Source organism: Rhinopithecus bieti, unplaced genomic scaffold (genome assembly GCF_001698545.2).
Source record: "Rhinopithecus bieti isolate Rb0 unplaced genomic scaffold, ASM169854v2 scaffold_33066, whole genome shotgun sequence".
Classification (NCBI taxonomy): Eukaryota; Metazoa; Chordata; class Mammalia; order Primates; family Cercopithecidae; genus Rhinopithecus; species Rhinopithecus bieti.
The window spans coordinates 1,312,508-1,333,286 of NW_016814098.1; the positions used below are offsets into that span (position 1 = coordinate 1,312,508).

Sequence of the window (20,779 nt, forward strand, 5' to 3'; positions counted from 1 at the left end):
AACATCCTTGTATTAACTTCCTGTTGCTGCTGTAACAAATTACTACAAACTAAGTGGGTTAAAACATCGCACATTTAGTATCTTACCGTTCCGGAGATTGGAAGTCTGACACAGTCTCGGTGAGTTAGGGCATCAGCAGGGCTGTGTTCCCTCTGGGGGCACCAGGAAGAATCCTTTCTGGCCTGCATGCCTTGGCTCATGGCCCCTTCCTGTCTTCCAAGCCAGCAATGGCTGGTGAGTCTTTGTCACACTGCGTCACTCTGACAATGGCTGCTCTTCCTCCCTCTTCTACATTTTAGGACCCTTTTGGTGACAGTGGGCCCACCTGGATAATCCAGGATAATGTCCCTATCATTATCCATAATTTCATCCACAAACTTAATGCTCATTTGTCATGGAACCTAATGTACTCACAGGTTCTAGGGATTAGGGCATCCCTGAGGGCATTATCCTGCCCACCACAGTCTCCCTGCCGTATTCTGGAAGCTGAGGAAATAGGATTGAGGAGGAAAGTGAGCCCAGGCTGTAGCTGGAGAGTCTGCACCCTTGGCTTGGAGCTGCCTCCAAGTGGCTCACCTTTCCCACTGCCTCCACCCCCACCACAGCTGCCCCATCACTAACAGATCTCCTCCAACCCCTGTTCTTTTCCTAAATGTTGGTCAAAATGGTCATTAAGTAAAGCAGCATTTTTCCACATCCCTACTCTTGACTTACTTTTTCTTTTGAAAGTACCCAGGCTAGAGTGCCGTGGCATGATCATAGCTCACTGCAGCCTCGAACTTCTGGGTCCAAGCAATCCTGTGCACCACCATGCCCAGCTACTTATTTTATTATTTTTAGTAGAGATGGAGTCTTGCTATGTTGCCTAGGCTGGTCTGAACTCCTGGGCTCAGGCAATCCTCCCATCTTGGCCTCCCAAAGTGGTGGGATTACAGGCATGAGCTACCACACCTGGCCCCAACCCTTGACATTTTAGAGCCAACCATTCTTTGTTCCAGGGGGCTGTCCTGTGCACAGCATAATGTTTAACCACATCCTTGGCCTGTACCCACTAGCTGCCAGTAGCACCTCTCCACCCAGTGGTGACAATTAAAAATGTCTCCAGACATTGCCAAATGTTCCCTGGGAGGCCTTCGCTGGGGTTGGGAACCACTGAAGTAATGCCTTTGATGTCTGTCTTCCCTGCTAGCAACACTGCGTCCAGCACCTGCAGAGGGCTCGCCGCTTAATCGGTGCTCAACACATATTGGTTGAACAAATCAGTGAACCTATGTTAACTTTCTTAATGAATAGATCTATAAGTGTGCATGTATAAAATAGACTCCTGGTTTCCATAGACTGGCTGCCTGAGAATCACTCGGGGATCCTTGTAAGAAGTCACATTCCTGGGGTCTAGTCACAGAGGATTGGGGTGCAGCCTAGCAATCTGTATTGTCAAGAGTGCTTCATCAGTTCCCCCAAAACTTAAACATGTATACCATATAATCCAGCAATTTCCCTCCTGAGTATACACCCAAAAGAATGGAAAGCAGGGACTCGAACAGATACTTGTATGCAAATATCCATAGCAGCGTTATTCCTAATAGCTAAAAGGTAGAAACAGCCCACATGTGTGTCCCCAAATGAATGATAAACAAAAGATTGTATATCCGTACAACAGAATATTATGCAACCTTCAAAACGAGTGAAGTTCTGACACGTGCTGCAACATGGGCAAAGCTCCAGGACATTAGGCTAAGTGAAAGAACAGACACAAAAGAACATACATTGTAGGATTCCCTTATACAAAGTATCTAGAGTAGTCACAGTCATAGACATGGAGCATAGGAGAGAGGTTGCCAGGGGTTGGGAGGAAGGAGGGAACGGGAGTTAACGTTTAATAGATTCAGAGTTTCAGTTTGGGATGGTGAAAAAGTCCTGGAGATGGAAGGTGGTGATGGTTCCACAGCAATGGGAACGTCCTTAATGCCGCTGACTCATTCACCTAAATAATGGTTAAACTGGTATATTTTATGTTATGCATATTTTGCCGCATGCAAAAAATGGTGCTTCATGCCTGCAGGTCTGAGAATCAGTAGTGTGTGAGGGGAATGAGGAGCAGGGGATAGACCTGTCGAGTTCTAACGACCCTCCCAGGCCTCAACAGCTGCTGGGATGGGAACGTCTGACTCTGCTGAGCTAGGGTTTAGGCTGATTTCTTGAGAGGGTGGCCTTTCTCTGGGCGTGCATGGAACCTCTAGGCCGCCTGAATGAGAGCTGCGGCTGGATGAGGATTGACTCGTCTGGAGGCCACATGTGCCGTCCCCCGGGCAGCTGCTGCCCAGCTCCGGCTGATTCTTGCCATGTGGGGTGCCTGGCTGTGGGAGAGATGTCCGAGATCTGGATTTCGATGTGAAATCTCATTTTTATTTATTGCAATAGTTTTGGGGGAACAGGTGGTGTTTGGTTGCATGGAATGTTCTTTAGTGGTGATTTCTGAGATTTTGGTGCACCCGTCACCTGAACTGTGTACACTGTAGCTAGTGTGTAGTCTTTTATCCCTCACCTCCCTCCCACCCTTCCCCCAAGTCCCCAGCATCCATTATATCATTCTGAGACCTTTGTGTCCTCATCTGGGAATCTCCTAATTTTTCAGTGTTGGCAACTGGTTCAGTGAACAAGTAAGCAGACAAGCCACCTAAGGGACACACTGGCGACCCTGCGGGCCTCTGGTCTAGCCTGCCGCCTTTCTGGGAGCTCACAGGCTGCGGCCCCAACTAGATCCTTGCTTCTGCTCCCATTATGGCTGCCGCGTCACTCCTGAAGTCTGACACTAGCTTTCTCTTTGATCCTCTGAGAATTTCTCTTGTATTCAGGGCACCCAAAATGGTGGTTTACAGACAGAACAGCAAGAGCGAGAGCCCAGAGTCTGGATTCTGCTCAGGCTGGGATCTTGGCTCTGCCATTTATGAGCCACGGGGCCATAGGCGACTTGCTACCTTTCCCCCAGGCCTCGATTTCTTCATCTGTCAACTGGGTATATAATAGTTCCGGCTGGCCGGACACGGTGGCTCATGCCTATAATCCCAGCACTTTGGAGGGCCAAGGTGGGCGGATCACTTGAGGTCAGGAGTTTGAGACCAACCTGGCCAGCATGGTAAAACCCTGTCTCTACTGAAAATATGAAAAATTAGCTGGGCGTGGTGGTGCACATCGGTATTCCCAGCTACTCGGGAGGCTGAGGCAGGAGAATCGCATGAACCTGGGAGGCAGAGGTTGCAGTGAATTGAGATCGCACCACTGTACTCCATCTGGGTGACAGACTGAGACTCTGTCTCAAAAAAAGAAAAAAAAAAGGTTCCTGCCTTGTAGAGTAAGGGTGAAGCCTGCAGGTGAGGGGCTTGGCCCCGGGCAGGGCCAGTACAGGGCTGAGCAGTCTGCATGTGTATGTTTATGTGTGCATGAAATGTGTGGGCACTTATGTGTGTGGCTCCCGTTGGCGGAAAGAGTGAGTGTGGTGTGGGTCGAGCCACCAGCAGGCCCAGTGATTTCTTCCTCAAAGAGTCATTCTGAAGATTAAACAAGGTCATGTACAGATGGAGCCTCACCACGGCAGGTGCCCAATACGCATTCCTTCTGTCCCTCGGAGTGTGAGACCTTGGCTGTCTGTGGAGATTTGAGAGGAGGACGCTGGGGCTGGTTGGAGAGGAGTGAGTGGGGTTGAAGATTCGATAAGAGGAGAGGAGAGAGATGGACTCCTCCCCATCAGCACACTCTCCTGCTTCCTGGCCACCAGGAGCGGAGTTCTGGTCCCATTCTCAGAGGCAGGTGCACTGGCTAATCAGGGCCATGACCTTAGCTTTCCAGGATAGCTTGGATGACAGTTAAGAAGCCCTGGTTCTGTGCTTACTTTTAAACACACGCTACCTTGTTATCCCTCCTTTCAGCTTTGGGAGGAAGGCCTTACTGTCTCCAGTTCACGGACAAGGACTCAGAGACAGTGGGTTCTTGTCCAGGCTTGCCTGGGCAGCAAGGGACGGCCACAGGGCCAGAGCAAGGTGGAGGACGGGTTGGCCTGGCCCGGGGAGGGCTGGAGCTGAGTGCCACTGGGCTGCCCTGGGTTTGTTGGTGTGCAGACGGGGCCTTGTCCGGCCCAGCCGATTCCTGGAAGGGTGAGAGAGTGGAGGGGCTGCGTACCCACCCGGAACAAGCAGATGAGCTACATAAAATCCTGATAACCAAGGGGCACAAAGGTCTCCATGACCTGTGGTGAGTCATGGACAGATGGTGGCTAAGGGCCACTGTAAGGATGGAGGGTGGGTGACAGCACCTCGGTCCCCAGGAGCCCTCCAGCCACATGGCACAGCAGTGCCTCTAGGTCCAAGGCCCAGACGCTGGTGGGCTCAGGGACACTCAGGCCCAGAAAGCTGCCTCATCGGCACCTGTGCGTCCTGACACCTGTCCACCATCCCTTGGACCAGGAGTGCAAGGATGATGGGAACACCTGTGTGCGCCTCATGTGGTTCTGCACGTTACACATGTCTGTGCATTACATGTGTTCATTACTAGTGCACGTTCCTCATGTGTGTGCATTACATGCTTGTGTGTGCATGTTCATCACATCCACGTGCTCAGTATTCGTGTGCACTGGGGAAGACGTCAGGCAGGGCCCCTCAGGAGTCCTTCCTTCCTTCCAGCCTCGGAGACTCTGGGGTTTGTGAGGAGGGAGAAGAAGGGGGTACTTGACAAGTGGAAACGGAAGTCCTTTTCCCCCAACATCTGGCCTCCAGCTGGGGAAGGAGACTCTCCACAGAAAGCAAGAGGACAAAACCAGGGCCATGAGGGGCCATGGGCACCTGCCTGTGCCTCTGCCCCACAGGGATGTCCCAAGCTAAAGGGGACATTCAGACATGGCAGGCTTGGCCCCTGCTGTGGGAAAGCTGTGGTTTGGTGTGGGGGAACAGCAGTGGGGGATGCCTGGTGTGGGTGGGGTGCAGGGGAGCCCTGGGCCTCAGTGCTGGGGGATTGGGGTCGGGCAGGACTGTATGGGAGACTGAGGCTCAGAACCCACCTGGGAGGAAGAGTGTGTGTCTTGGGGGGTGTGGTGTGTGTGTATGTGTATGTCTTGGGCTGGGGGTGTGTCGCTGGCTTGACCTACAGCTGTCCCTGTCTTTCAGCCCAGGAGGCTGGTGGGCAGGCTCACTGTGGGGGCGCCGCAGGCTCTGGAGCCTCAGTCCGGAATCTTTTTCCCCATCTCTACAGGGGGCGGAGGAAAGCGCAAAGGGAAAAGCAAGAAGTGGAAGGAAATCCTGAAGTTCCCTCACATTAACCAGTGTGAAGACCTCCGAAGGACCATAGGTAAGTTGTCCTGCCTGGGAGCCGTGGGGGGAGCGAGGAGCAGGTGAACCGCCAAGCCATCTGTGCATTGAGGCAAATGGGTGAGCTGCCAGGCCGTCTGTGCAGGGAGGCAAATGCCAACCAGTGGGCGCAGCATCGTGCTTCCAGGTAGGGGCTCCAGGCTGACCTCTTTGCTAATCGACATAAACAGCCAACCAGTATTCACTGAATATATGGCATGTGCCAGGCAGAGTGACCTCCTCCCAGTTACGCTTTGAGGCAGGTGCTATTATTTAATATTTCACTTCACCTTTCAGATGGGGAAACTGAGGCACAGAGTGGTTCTGTAACTGGCCCAAAGTCACACAGCTGGTGGGAGGGTGGTGGAGGTGGGCCAGGCCCAGCACAGAGCCCCCTCTTGTAACTTCTCCCCTTTCTTCCTGGAGCCTGTGGGTCCTGCCCTCAGGAGGCAGCCCAGGCTTTGGGAGCTGAGAGCGGGGTGAGGTGGGGCTCCCCTTTCCACCTGCTGGGGATGCCAGTGCTCCTGAGGAGCCACTGGGCTTGGTGGCACAGCTTAGGCCCCTGTATCCAGCACACACACACCAGGCACCTCTAAGAGCAGCCAACCAAGTGGGTCTGTGCCTGGTCCCATGCAGGACACAGCTGTGGTGAGGAGGCCTGGGTGCCTGGATGAGAGCGCCCAGGGGGCAGGCATGTTGTGCGGCCCTACTCCAGAGTGTTTGGGGTCCCGGCCCTTCTTCCCTCTGTGCCCTGGGTGGGTCCTTCCCTGTCACCACGTGAGGGCTCCCCATCCGCTTATTATTGTCAGAGGTCATGGACATGCTGAACACGTTTAAGAAGACTCAAGTCCACTGAAGGCTGGGCATGGGGTCGTGCCGCCCAGAACTCCATAGGCCCACCTCTTCTGGGGACTTCTGCCCAGGGCCTGGGGTGAGCTGCCCCGTGCCTGCCCTGGAATTCGAGGCCACGTGTAGCCATTTATTCAGCTTTTCTAAATGGCCTCTTCACGGCCTGGCCCCACCAGTTTCCAGGGCCGGGGGGACTCACCTGCCACTCCCAGGCTTGCTCCGTCCTGGCCCCGGGCCACTCAGTCCACACTCCACGTTGATAGGTGATAGGAAGCCATCTGTGCCCCGCCCCACAAAGGCAGACATGAGCAGGTGAAGCAAGGCGGGATCCTGAAGGGTCAGGAAACATCCTCAAGACCCACCTTCCATCCCTAAAATCCCAGGCACATCAGAATCCCCACGGTGTTCTCCGGCCGAGAGTGGAGCTGGCCTGGGGGATCCGGGGCTCTGGGTCCAGGCAGACATGGGTTCAGATCCTGCCCTCTCTACTGCCACATGGCAAGTTAATTTATCCTGCTGAGCCTGTTTCCTCAGCTGTAACACTGACTGTGAACCCAGTCACTGGGTGGTGGAGTGGGTCAGATGAGACCATGTGTGTAAAGGGCTTAGCTGGTGCCCTCGTTGAGCGTGGGAGACCAGGGGCCCACGCTCCTCTGCCCGCTGGCGTGCTTTCTGGAGTTCCCACAGACACCACGGTGCCATGGATGTCATGTGCACCCTTGATGCTTTTCTGCTGGGGGCACTCGGGGTCAGGTGGAAGAGAAGAGGGGTTGTGTTCCTGGGGCTGGAGCTTACTGGGGAGGATTTGACCACTGAGACTTTACGGGGGGCCTTCAGAGAGGGGAGCCAGGGAGAACCCCTTGGGTGACTGGCCATTTCCTCCTGGGGGGCCATTTTGTTCTTCATGCTAATTTTGGCTCAGAGAGAACAGGGCCTGGGGTGGGACTGGGGAGGAGACCTTAGTTGCCATGGTGGCAACTCACCCATGTGTGCCCAGCGAGTACCCCCTTTCCGGTGAGCCGAGCCTTCTCTGTCATTTTCATCCTGGGTGTGCTGGCTGCCCAGAAAGCCATTCCTGGATGCCAGGCCCAGCTTCTCCCAACTGAGGGATGTTATCTCACAACCCATTTGCAGTGGCCCCAGGGAATGTCTTGCACTCATCCCCAGGGCCACAGGGATGCTCGGAGAGACCTTTCTGGGGTGTTGAGTTGGAGGTGAGAGCTTACAACAGGAGGAAAGCATCTCCAAGGGGAGCACTGTGAGAAGGGGGCACTTCTGCACAGCCACACTCACCTGGCAGGGTGGTGCTTCCCGGCCCTGGCTAAACTGTCTGCAGGTGGTGATGCCAGGAGTGCTGTGGGGCACAGCCAGATATGAAGGCCAGTTCCTCAGAGAAGCCTCTTTTGACTTCAGAATTTAAATGAGCTCCAGGCCAGAGTCTCTCAGAGCACAGAAGGGTCCTCTTCTGCCAGAGCACCCTTCCTCAGTGTCTTCTTTGCCCCACAAGTGTGAAAGGCTCTCTGGGGAGGAACTGGATTGTTAAAATTCACCACGGGGGAACAAGAGTGAAACTCCGCCTCAAAAAACAAAAAACCAAAAACCTCCTTCCTTCTGCAGAAAAGCTTTTCTCTCTAGCCAGAGACCCTGGAAAGGGGCAGCCAAGCCAAGCTGAGCTAGGAGCTGCTGGCACAGCTGGCTACTGTAGAGCTGTCACATTTCTGCTACAGTTCATGCCAGCAATGCAGACACCTACTTTCTGCTTTTTTTTTTTTTTTTCTGGAGATGGAGTCTTGCTCTGTCACTCAGGCTGGAGTGCAGTGGCGTGATCTTGGCTCACTGCAACCTCTGCCTCCTAGGTTCAAGCAATTCTCCTGCCTCAGCCTCCCTAGTAGCTGGGATTACAGGCACGTGCCACCACGCCCGGGTAATGTTTGTATTTTTGGTAGAGACGGGGTTTTGCCATGTTGGTCAGGCTGGTCTCAAACTCCTGGCCTCAAGCGATCAGCCCACTTTGGCCTCTCAGAGTGTTAGGATTACAGGTGTGAGCCACTGCGCCCCCTTTTCCTCCTTCATGTGACCTGGGTCTTAGCATGGGCTGCTATAACAAATTCCCACAGACTAGGTGGCTTAAACAACAGACATTTCTCTCTCATTGTTCTGGAGGTGGGGAAGTCCAAGATGAAAATGCCAGCAGATCTGGTGTCCTACGAGGGCCCAGTTTTTCCTGGTTTACAGTTGGCTATCTTCTTGTATCCTTGCATGGTGGGGAGTACGGGGAGGGGGGGGCGGAGAGAGCGCTCTTGTCTCTTTTTATGAGAGCACTAATCCTATTCGTGGTGGCTCCACCCTCATGACGAAATCACCTCCCAAAGGCTTTACCTCCAAATAACATCATGCTGGGGGTTAGGTTTCAACACGTCTGTTTCAGGGAGGACACAGCCATTCAGTCCATAGTCTAGGACTAGGTTCAGTGCAAACCTAGTCCTGGACTCAAACAGCCAGCGCACCCTGGCTTTCCGCTTCTCCCCTGAGACACAGCTTCTCATACTTTGAGATGAACTAGCCCTGCCAAGGCCTGGTGCCCCTCCCAGTGCCCTCCTTCCAAATTAAGACTCTCAGATCTAGAATGGGCGTGATGGCTCATGCCTGTAATCCCAGCACTTTGGGAGGCCAAAGCAGACGGATTACGTGAGGTCAGGAGTTAGAGACCAGCCTGGCGAACATGGGGAGACCCTGCCTCTACTAAATATACAAAAAATAGCCGGGCATGGTGACAGGTGCCTGTAATCCCAGCTACTCAGGAGGCTGAGGCAGGAAAATCGCTTCAACCTGGGAGGTGGAGGTTGCAGTGAGCTGAGATTGCACCACTACACTCCAGCCTGGGTGACAAGAGCAACACTCCACCTCAAAAAAAAAAAAAAAAAAAAAAGACTCTCAGATTTCCTCCCTCTAGGCCTCCTCCCCATGAGCTCCTAGGTATTGTCCTGGGAGCACCTGAGTGTCCCTCAGCTTCTAGTCTGCCTGGCCCCACCTCGTTCACTTCCGCTGGGGGGGACCTGGGAGCACAGGATTGGGCTCTGAGCTTTTCTCCATCCATGGACCACTCCCCCACCATGGGCCCCAGCCCTGTCTGTCCTTCTAGGTCCATAAACTGGCCTCTTGGCAGGGCCCACTCCCCTGGGATGGTGTGAGGAACGTGCGTGCTGGCGTGTGGAAATGGATTCTTCTGTTCTGCCGGAGGGTATTGAAAAGGCTCTGTGTGTAAGTGCCGTGGGAGAGAGGCCTGGGAAGGGCAGGAAGGCTGACGTGAGCCATGGGGCTGCAGCTCGTGGCCACGGGGCCAGGGTCTGGGCCTTCCCACTGTTTACAGTCCGTCGCTGAGGTGTTTGTCCAGTCTCTGCTGGGGTCCTGCTGGAAGGCTTTTTAAAATAAAATTCTCATTTCTTTCCTAGACCAATACACAAACCGAACAGTGGCCAATACCACATTTATTTTTCTTGTGGACACATGAGCTCAGTTTCTGAAGTTCTTTGGGAGGATGTCCTGGGGCAGGCTTTTTGCCAAGATGACAGGGCCCCTTTGGGGTGTGAGGTGGTGCCATGAGAAGGCTCTTGATCAGAGCTGAGGACAGAACCCATGAGGACCCCAGGATGCTGCCATCTCTGGATGGCCCCAAACAGTGGTCTGTTAAAGCCCTGGCCTTCTGCCTTCAGCCCTGCCCTGGACAGCCACAGACCATCTCCACCTAGCAGCCAGCGTGATTTTTGAAAAATGAAAACTGCACCCTGTGAAATCATTCTTCTGTTGAAACCACCTGAACAGCTCTCCATCCCACTCAGTAAAACCCAAACTCCTCACTGTGGCTTGTAAGCACTTTGCCCTAAGGTGAAGCCTGTAGACCCCTTATCAGAAGAATGCTTTTATATATAAAATAGAATACATAGGGTTACAGAGAAAACTGATCCTTTTTAAGTATGCTTAGTTACCACATACTTTTAAAATGTATGATACAGAAATAGATGTGCTTCTTTGTTAATACTTTAAATTATAAGGTCTAACTGTGGGTCTAATAGCTATTGTAATTTTGATTTATTTATTTATTTATTTATTTATTTATTTATTTTGCCACAGGGTTTGACTCTGTCGCTCAGGCTGGAGTGCAGTGGCATGATCTTGGCTCAGTGCAACCTCTGCTTCCTGGGCTCAAGCTATCCTCCCACCTCAGCCTCCCGAGTAGCTGGGACTACAAATGTGCACTACCACACCCAGCTAATTTTTGTATTTTTTGTAGATATGGGATTTTGCCATGTTGCCCAGGCTGGTCTCAAACTCCTGAGCTTAAGTGATCCTCCCTCCTCGGCCTCGCGAAGTGCTGGGATTATAGGCACGAGCTACTGCACCCGGCCTGCTATTGTAATTTTGAACTTGTCATGAACCTGAGTGAGCTTTCAGATATCTGCAACAATTGATAGGAATGGATCTTTGATTTCTGTCAGTGACAAGTCCCGGGCACTGCTGACATTATTGTATGTTGCTGTCTACATTCATAATTGAAGGAAGTGCAAATTTTCAGTTAGAGGTTGGTGAAAAGAAAGATGACATTTCTCTCCACCCCAGTCCATGGACTCCCTAAATCCTACCCATGGTCCTTTTGGCAGTGCCCTCCCTGTGCTGCCCTACATGAGCTGGCCCTCACCTTCATCTTGGATCCCTCCCTCCTCCTCCATTCACAAGCTGGTCTCCCTTTTGTCCTTTGAATACCACACGCTTGTCTCCAGCCCGGAGCCTTTGCACCTGCTGTTCTCTCTACCTGGAATGTTCTTCCTCACACTTTTTCTTCCAGGGGACTTTAAGGTCTCAGTCCAAATATCATCTCCATAGAGAAGCCTTCTAAAAAGAAACCATATCCTCCCTCTAATTGCATCCTTTCCCATAGTGCTGTTTATTTAATGTTCTTACCCATAACTCTGTCTGAAGTCATCTTTTCGTTTACTTGTGTATTTTCTGTCTCCCACACTGGACTAGATGTTCTATGTTAATAGCAACTGTGTCTTGCCTGGTTCACTATGGGAACAGTGTCTGGCACATAATAGGGGTTCGTTAATACTTGGTGAATGAAGGAATGAATGAGGTGAAATATTTGAAATTAGAGCTCTTTGAATGGCGTAAACTTGGGAGGCGGAGCTTGCAGTGAGCTGAGATCCAGCCACTGCACTCCAGCCTGGACAACAGAGTGAGACTCCATCTCAAAAAAAAAAAAAAAAAAGAAAAAGAATTAGAGGCCAGCGCGTGGTGGCCAAGCCTCTGTAATCCCAGCACTTTGGGAGGCCGAGAAAGGGCGGATCACGAGTAGAGATCGAGAACCAATCCTGGCTAACACGGTGGAAACCCCGTCTCTACTAAAAAATACAAAAAACTAGCCGGTGCGAGGTGGCGGGCGCCTGTAGTCCCAGCACTCAGGAGGCTGAGCAGGAGAATGGCGTAAACCCCGGGAGGCAGAGCCTTGCAGTGAGCTGAGATCTCGCACTGCACTCCAAGCCTGGGCGACAGAGCGAGACTCCGTCTCAAAAAAAAAAAAAAAAAAAAAGAAAAAAAAGAAATTAGAGCTCTTTTTAAAAAATTGGTGACGTGTGTTTGCTGTACCCAAATTTAACCTTAGCCAGTAGTTTACACTTAAAGTAATTAAAGTCTGGCCCTAGGAGGCACTATAGGAAGCATCTGCTGTAACCCCCCCGGCCATCCTCACCATCCGGATGAGGCAGCTCGGCGCAATACATGACTCAACCACAGTCTCACAGCCACTGAGTGGGGAGGGGAAGCTGGTGGCTCCTGGGCCAGGTTGGTTTCCTCTGAAGCTGTAGTCGGAGTCACGATCACAGTGATGTCAGATTTTCACAGAATCCTTAGCTCAGGGGACTGGAGGGCATCTTGTCCACCACCCGTTGGTGGTGGGGTAAACAGGCTTCAAGGGGAGAGTGACCCTACCAGGACAGCCGGGTCCCTGGTCTGGAGTGACACCTTGCAACTCCCCATAAGCATATTGCTGCATAAACATGTGGGCAGGGCCCCAGCCAGTACTCAAAGCTGGGAGACTTCTTAGATGCTCAAAGGGGTGGACGTTTCTATCTCTATTGTATCTTGTAAGTGTGTGTGGCGAGTTCCCCTGCTTATTCAATGCATGTTTAGTGAGCCCTGAAAACGTGCTGTCCACAGGGAAGCTGAGCGGTTCACTGCTCTCCCGGAGCTCATTCACCAATGAGCGTGGGAGACCGACTGAAATTAAGATGAGATGACAAATCAAGAAAGTTCCACAAGGGTCTGGAGCCGTTTGCTGAGCTGCAGAACCATGGCAAAGGTCTACCCCCACTTCCCTGGAGGAAGTAGCGTCCCTCCTGGCCTCCTAAGGGATCTCTCTGCGAGCTCCCGGAGGGCCTGGACCACGGTCTCTCCATCTGGGCGTCTTCATTGCTGTAGCAGCATGAGGGGGTGGATGGATGTTGCCTTCTCTTCAACCTAGAAGCCAGGACTGTGAGTGGCAGCCATGAACATTGAGACAGATTCCTAGGCCAGGTGCAGTGGCGCAGGCCTGGAACCCCAGTGCTTTGAGGGGCGGAGGCAGGAGGATTGCTCAAACCCAGGAGTCTAAGGCCACAGTGAGCTCTGAATGTGCTGCTGCACCGCTCCAGCCTGGGTGACAGAGCGAGACCCTCGAAAAGAAAAAAAATAGAGAAGAGAGAGATTCCTTGCCACACATCTCTGCTTCCAGTGTGAGCCCCAGGTGTGAACTCACAGATTTTCAACAGAACTGGCAGAGGGCAGACAGACGGGGAGAGGAGGAAGGGGTTCTCTAACGTCTGCTCGCTGAAACATCGAATAGTGACTTTATTAGTTAATGGGATAATTGTTCATGGGAGATCATTAGAGAGCCTAAATCAAAGAAGTTCTTAGGATGTCCGAAACTTGGAAGGCTGGAACGTCATCACAAAGATAAAAGATTGTTGAGGTCTGCAAATATTTCTCAGTGACGCAGAAAGGTCTGTTGGGCAAAAGTGTGGCATTTTTATTTATTTAGCTCAGGCTCATTGCGTACTTTATTCTTTCATTAAAAAAAGTCTGAGGGGGCTTGAGTGAAAGAGTTGATTATTCTACTGTTTGGCAATATTTCTGTAGGAACTGTCCAAAAGCTATATAATAAATCAAGGCCCCCTCCCCACCCCGCAACAGGACTGACGTTTATGAGGAGGCTGTTCACAGAAAGTAGCTGCTGCGTCTGGCGTGCCACAGCGGTGCCCCAAACCCTCGCAGACAGACAAGGGAGATTGAGTTGCCTTGTGGGAGAGCCTCTTGCCAAAGCCTTAACTGTTTCCAGGAGCAGAAGCCCCAGGCTGTGGGCGATTCCTAGAGGAAAATGTAGACTCTTTTAACATGGGGGGAAAAAAAACCATCTTCATAGTATGAAGATTTCCTTGAAGTAGCCTAGTTCTTGGTTATTCACCCAACGTTGCCTGCCTGCCTGCCTTGCCCTGCCTGCCTTGCCTCTCTTCTGCTCTCTGTCTCTCTCTCTTTCTTTCTTTCTTTCCTCCTCTCCTTCTTTATCTTTCTCTGATGTATATTTTTTGAGACAGAGTCCCACTATGTTGACCAGACAGGGCTCAAGCAATGTTCCTATCTCAATCTTCTGAGTAGCTGTAGCTGAGACTGCAGGTGTGAGCCACTGTGCCCAACTGCCTTGTTCTTTTTTTTTTTTTTTTTTTTGAGACAGAGTGTCAGCCTGTCACCCAGGCTGGAGTGCAATGGCGCAATCTCAGCTCACTGCAACCTCCACCTCCAGGGTTCAAGAAATTCTCCTGCCTCGGTCTCCTGAGTATCTGGGACTATAGGTGCCCACCACCACGCCTGGCTAATTTTGTATTTTTGGTAGAGACAGGGTTTCACCATGTTGGCCAGGCTGGTCTTGAACTCCTGACCTCATGTGATCCACCTGCCTTGGCCTCCCGAAGTGCTGGGATTACAGGTGTGAGCCACCATGTCCAGCCTGCCCATGTTCTTTAAAGCAGACACTGGCTGACGGATACTTGTTAAGCTCCTCCTCTGTGCTAGGCATTGCTGCAGTCGCCGGAGCTGTGTCACAGGCCACCCTTTTCCAGCAGCGAGGGCTCATGGAAGGATCTCCGTCACTGCCATCAAGATCAAGTGGTGGTGCTGCTGCTCCCAGCCCTGTGACTTTGAGCAAGTAGCTTACTTTCTCTAGTTTGCAGTTTCTTTGTGTATAAACTGGAGACGCTAACACCAACCTGGTAGAGCCTCTGGGAGGGCCAGCAGTGTCGCACACAGGCCATCGTTGTCATCAGCACCGTCATTGTCATCGTCATCCTCACGGCGGTAGTGGTTTGAGGGCAGAGGTTGAGGACCCTTTGAGAGGGTTTTGGAGTTTCCCAGAGAAGCTGAATTGGCTACACATGATGAATGAGGCCAGCTGCTTTTGTGCTGAGGTGAAGTGGATTCAGTGTCCCAGAGACTGCTGCATTGGAGTCATCGGAATCCTCCTCTTCCTGGAGCACTGCCTGAGCTTCCTCTTCTTGGAAGCCTGCCCTGATTCCTGCAGTCCTCAGCCTTCCTTCCTCCCTGTGGCTCCACAGTTTGCCCAGGGAAGCTGGACGCATCACACTCTGCCCAGGCCCCTGCTCTGGCCTGGTGTGTTTCCTTGAAAGGACATGTGTTATCTAGAAGCCTGCAGCCCCCAGTCCTAACAATGGTTACCCCCAGGGAAGGCGTGAAAGTCAAAGTCAAAGGGGACATTAGCTTTATCTGTAAGGTCGTTTTTTTTAAAAAAAGAATGAATTGGCATGTTCTTTGTCTAATTAAAAATCAAATGAATAAAGACTAGATACCCTGCCTGATTCCACAATGGGCAGAGGGAACGGTGACACTTGTTTCCCCCTTTCCTTGTTAGCTTTGTGCCTCATGATGGGTCTGGGGTCCCTGAGAGGATGATAAGAGTCTCACACATCTTGGTGACCCAGTCCCCTTCAGGCCTGCCTGGCTGGCACGTGAGCTCTTGATTTCATCGTCAGGGAGACCAAGTCTCTCTGCAGACGTCATCGCTGTCCTTGGGGTGATAAGGGCGCGTCATGTCTGTCGTTCTGCCACCTAGCTGTGCTCTGATAAGGTACAGCATCTGCTTGTCCTTGGAGGGTGAAATAAATTTAGATGTGTCGGGTTTGGAACATCAGGTGACCTGTCCGCAGCTGGAGCTCTCAGGAGGGGAGGGTGGCCCCGCTATCTTTGGGGTGTTAGTCTCACCTCCCCACTATGGCCGGAAGCTCCATGAAGGAGAAGGCACGAGCTCAGGTGCATGTGAGATACTCAGGGATACTATCAGTGGGTTTCTTGTTTGGACAGTCTTAGAATGGAGTGGGGCCAGGGATTTTACGGATCACCTGGAGTTGTGGTTTTCAGAGACTGCTCTGCAGGGAGAGTGTGTGATCCAGACCAGGCTTTTACCCAATTGGGCTTAATTTACCTTTTATATTGGGGCTTCCGTGTCAGATTTCATTCTAGGGCTAAATTTGAGTTTGAAACCCACTGTTCTAGGCCAGATCTCCCATTTTCCAGATAAGTGAACTGAATCCCAGAGAAACAAGTAACTTGCCAAGGTCTCCCCATGATTTGACTCCAAGACAGGCTGTCTCCCCTACTGCGTTAGTTTTTCTTGAGGAACATCAGGCGACCTGTCCGCAGCTGGAGCTCTCAGGAGGGCTGAGAGCCCTCCTGGTGGCTTAAGCAGCAGCAGTTTATTGTCTCACAGTTCTGGAGGCTGGAAGTCCAAGATCAGGGTGTCAGCAGGTTTGGTTTGTTCTGAAGGCTGGGAGAGAGAAGCTGTTCCAGGCCTCTTCCGTGGCTTCTGGGGGTTTGCTGTCATTCTTTGGTGTTCTGTGGCTGTAGACTCATCAGCCCTATCCCTGTCTTCATCTTCAGTTGGTCTTCTGCCTATGTGAATGTCTGTCAGTAAGTTTCCCTGTCCCTCCTCTTTTTTTTTTTTTGAGACAGAGTTTTGCTCTTGTTGCCCAGGCTGGAGTGCAGTGGCACTATCTCAGCTCACTGCAACCTCCACCTCCTGGGTTCAAGCAATTCTGCTGCCTCAGCCTCCCGAGTAGCTAGGATTACAGGTACCCACCACCATGCCCAGCTAATGTTTTTAGTATTTTTAGTAGAGACAGGGTTTCACCAGATTGCCAGGCTGATTTTGAACTCCTGACCTCAGGTGATCCACCCGCCTTGGCCTCCCATAGTGTTGGGATTACAGGCATGAGCCACCACACCCGGCAAGGTTTCCCCTTTTTCATGAGGACACCAGTTATATTGGATTAGGGCCCACCCTAATGACCTCATTTTAACTCGATTATCTCTGTAGCGACCCTCTTTCCAAATAAGGTCACGTTCTGAGGTCATGAGGATTAGGACTTCATTGTATTTTCTTTAGGGGATCCAGTTGAACCCATAACATATTCACCTGCTCATGTGGTCTCGTGGAACTAAAGGTAGAGGGGTCGGGGATCCTGATTCCCACCGGGTCTGAGGGTGGGCACTCCTCTCCCGAGCCTGGCGAGGACTTAGCCCCTGCAATCCCAGGCTGCTCACTTCCCCAGTGGCCACAGGAATGTCTGTGGGAGGAGCAATTGTTTTTCAGGCCATGTTGCAGCTTTTTCAATCTCCCTGTTTGTTATTGGTTTAGTCATAGCAATTGGTAAATTATTTTGCTAAAAAACACAGACAATTATAAGGAAAGAAAGTCACCCCTAATTTTACATCTCAGATCGAGCCATAGTTAACACCTTCATGTAATTTCTTCTAGCTTTTTTCCCCATACATGTACATGTGGTTTTGTTTCGTACCTCTTTGCTTAACATAATATCAAAAATATTTTCCCTTGTCATTAAAATCTTCATAAATGTGATGTACATTTTTCCATTTGATGCATATTTATTGAGTGTCAGGCATGGTGGATACATCAGTGAGCAAAGCGCAAAACTTCCCATCTCATGGGCTGCCCTCCTTCAGGTGAAATGACACACTGGGCCGTTGGGAGCTCACCCAGTACCTTCAACCCAGCATCCAGCCAGGCCCCCGGTCTCTCCCCACCTATGGCTTACTTCCTGTTGGTGAATTCTTCCTTTAAGCGATCTTGAAAATAAGCCCTTGCCTGTGAACCCAGGATAAACGTGATTTGTAAAGTTCTCCTAACTATCACATGTATATATTGTACTATTTGGTTTTTTTCCACCTAGTTTTTGCCATTACAATTAATGTTCAGATGAACATCTTTGTACTTCATTGTGACACTTTGATCTATGGCTCAAAGGTAAGAAAGTCCACTGTCTTTTTGAAGGCCAGAACACAGCAGCCTGTACAGTACTGTTTGCTTCCTCTGGAATGTTCTGTTCATTTCCAGCTTTGCACTTGCATCCACAGACACCATTAACCTGAAGTGTGATGGGGATGGACAAAGTGGGTGATGTTTGGTGAGCGGCCTCCTCCTGGCTTGCCTGCCTCGATTCACTGCAGTCAGCAGGTGTGAGACGGATTTTTCTGTCTATTTTAAGGCCCTCACTGAAAATGGGAAAAACAAGCTCGTTTGTACGGGGGACCTCAAGCCAGCACAAGAACCCAGCTGCCCTGCAGCAGCCTGAGCGTGACAGCGTTCTGCCCCATAAAGAGATGCTAGGAAAACACTTTTAATGGTCTCTGCCTAGACTCTATTTACGGAATTTATTTCCCAGAGCTCAGGCTGTTCAGCAGTACCTTGGCAGCAGGGCCCAGCAAAGCTGCATCTCCTGTCTCCCCTCCACGTCTGCCTGGGTGTATTAAACTCCCTTGTTCTGAACACCCCAGAGCTAGTAACCAAAAGACAGGAGTAGGGGGTTGCAGGGAAGAAAAGCCATGGGTCGTAGGATATTTGGGGCCAGTATAAACTTCCAAATTGAAAAACAAAAACTAGCCAGGCTCGGTGGCTCACTCCTGTAATCCCAGCACTTTGGGAGACAGAGGCATGTGGATCACTTGAGCTCAGAGTTCAAGATCAGCCTGGGCAACATGGCGAAACCTCATCTCTACTAAAATACTAAAATTAGCCAGGCTTGGCAGTGTGAGCCTGTAGTCCCAGCTACTTGGGAGGTTGAGGCAGGAGAATTGCATGAGCCAGGGAGGCAGAGGTTGCAGTGAGCCGAGATCACACCATTGCACTCCAGCCTGGGCGATGAGAGTGAAACTCTGTCTCTATTAAACAAAAACAAAACCAACAACCAAAGAATAATACAAAATTACCCTGCAAAGAGCTAGGGGCATGAGCTACTGTTGGCTGCTAGCTGTGGCCCCTTCCAGCCAGTGGTAGAAAGGAAGATGTAAAAATCCTGAAGCATTTTGAGTACTGCTTTTTTTTTTCCTGTTTGACAATTGATGCTGAACCATCTTTAAAGGTGTTCTTTTGTTTGTTTTGTTTGTTTGTTTGTTTGTTTGTTTTTGAGACAGAGTCTCACTCTGTCACCCATTCTGGAGTGCAGTGGTACAGTCTCACTCACTGCAACCCCCGCCTCCCGGTTTCAAGTGATTCTTGTGCCTCAGCCTCCCAAGTAGCTGGGATTACAGGCGTGCACCACCACGCCCCACTAAATTTTGTATTTTTAATAGAGATGAGGCTTTGCCATATTGGCCAGGCTGGTCTTGAACTCTTAGCCTCAAGTAATCTGGCCACCTCAGCCTCCCAAAGTGCTAGGATTACAGGTGTGAGCCACCATGCCCAGCTCCAAAACTTACCTTTTAATTTCTTTTCTAATTACAAAAATAATATATGTCCATGGTTGAAATTTCCAAAACAATTTTATTTTATTTTGTTTTTATTTTATTTATTTATTTATTTTTTTGAGATGGAGTCTCACTCTGTCACCCAGGCTGGAGTGCAGTGGCGCGATCTCAACTCACTGCAACCTGCACCTCCCGGGTTCAAGCGATTCTCTGCCTCAGTCTCCCGAGTAGCTGGGATTACAGGCGCCCGCCACCATGCCCAGCTAATTTTTTTGGTATTTTTAGTAGAGACGAGGTTTCACCATCTTGGCCAGGCTGGTCTTGAACTCCTGACCTTGTGATCCACCCGCCTCAGCCTCCCAAAGTGCTGGGATTACAGGCGTGAGCCACCGCGCCCAGCTCCAAAACAATTTTAAAAGGCCAAATAAAACTACCGATTTGGTCTGTTGCCCTTTCGTAATTTGTTCTGCTTCTAGGGAGAGAATTGTACCAGCCTCGACTATCATCTTCCTTGCCCAGACATCAGATATCATTTAAAATGGAAACCTATGGTTATAGAATCCCACCTCGACTGGGAGGCAGAAGATCCAGGTTTTTGTGTTACCTCTTGGTCCTGGGGCCTTGGGAAAGCCACTTAACCTTGACTTGCTCATCTTTAAAATGGGGACTCAGTATTCCTCACCTTAGCAGATGATGGAGTGGCCAAAGGTGTTACTGGAAGAGGTGCTTGGCAAAGTGCTGTGCAAACTACTGGCCAGTTTTGATGTGGGCATGTGAGCTTTTGGTTGGACAAATGGCCAGAGTACTTTTCCTGTCTTCCTGGGGGAACTGTGACCCTGTCTTGTAAAGCTGTTCTGTCTCTGATGCTGGCGAACCTCACCAGCTTCCTCCAGCTACCCAGAGCTGCCCCTCCCCTCTGCCCTGCCATGTGGCACCTGGCGCAGTGCAGCGTCCAGTCCCTCTCCAGGTCCAGGTGCCTCGGCCTCCACAGTATCTCCTAGTCTGCCCCCTTGCCCCATCTCCACCATTTCCACTTGTCCCTTGTCCCTGCCTGAACTTGTGTCAGCTCCTTGCTCCCTCCAGGCACACCCACTTCCAACCAAGCTCCGCGCAGCAGCCAGGAGGCTCTTTCTGAAATGTCAGTCTGCCCTCGCCACCACCTGCTTCAGTAGCTTTCCACTACTATTAGGACAGAGTCCAGAGGTCTTGCTGAAGCTGACCAGGCCCGGCCTCTCCACCCTTGCTGGCAGCTTTGGCTTCACCCCTGCCGCTCATCTCCTGACTTAGCCATTCCTTCATGTTTCTTCTTTTCTCCAGGCCTTTGCCTAGGCTTTTCCCTCTGCAGGATACATTTCCCTAACCCTGCTTGGTAATCAACTCAACCTTAGTTCCCTGCTTCATAGGTCACCTCCTCCAGGAAGTCTTCCCTGGTGACCTCATCTGGTCAGGGTTTGCTCCCCACCCTCATGCTGCCACTGGCCCCACTGTGGTTGTCTGATGACTCACCTTCGTCTTCTATTCGGCCATGGGCTCTGCGAGAGTAGAGCCTGGGTCTGCCTGACTCTGTTTTGCCGGCACCCAGCATGAGTGTCTACCCTGTAGCAGGCACTTGTAGAATCTTGTTTAGATATTTTGTTCTCCCCTGGAGATGGAGAAACACTCAATCTTCCCAAGTGCTAGACTGATTGCTGGTGGGTCTTATTTTTCTCTCTGAGTTCTTTTAAGAGTCCTGGAAACGTGGACTGAGAACAGCTGTCGCATGTCAGTTCTGAAGTAGCTGCTTTTATCAGAAA

The 20,779-nt window shown here is 51.0% G+C and overlaps 1 protein-coding gene across 2 annotated transcripts in view; it reads left to right on the forward strand.

The window, feature by feature from the left end:
• GRK5 (G protein-coupled receptor kinase 5) overlaps window positions 1–20,779 on the forward strand; it is a 261,434-nt gene that overhangs the window by 117,204 nt on the left and 123,451 nt on the right. Inside the window, exon 2 of one of the 2 annotated variants that reach the window (XM_017849762.1) lies at window positions 5,242–5,337. In XM_017849762.1, the coding sequence (XP_017705251.1) occupies window positions 5,242–5,337 (96 nt within the window). Of the gene's footprint in view, window positions 1–5,241; window positions 5,338–20,779 lie in introns of those variants that run through there. The other variant, XM_017849761.1, reaches the window with a different exon arrangement.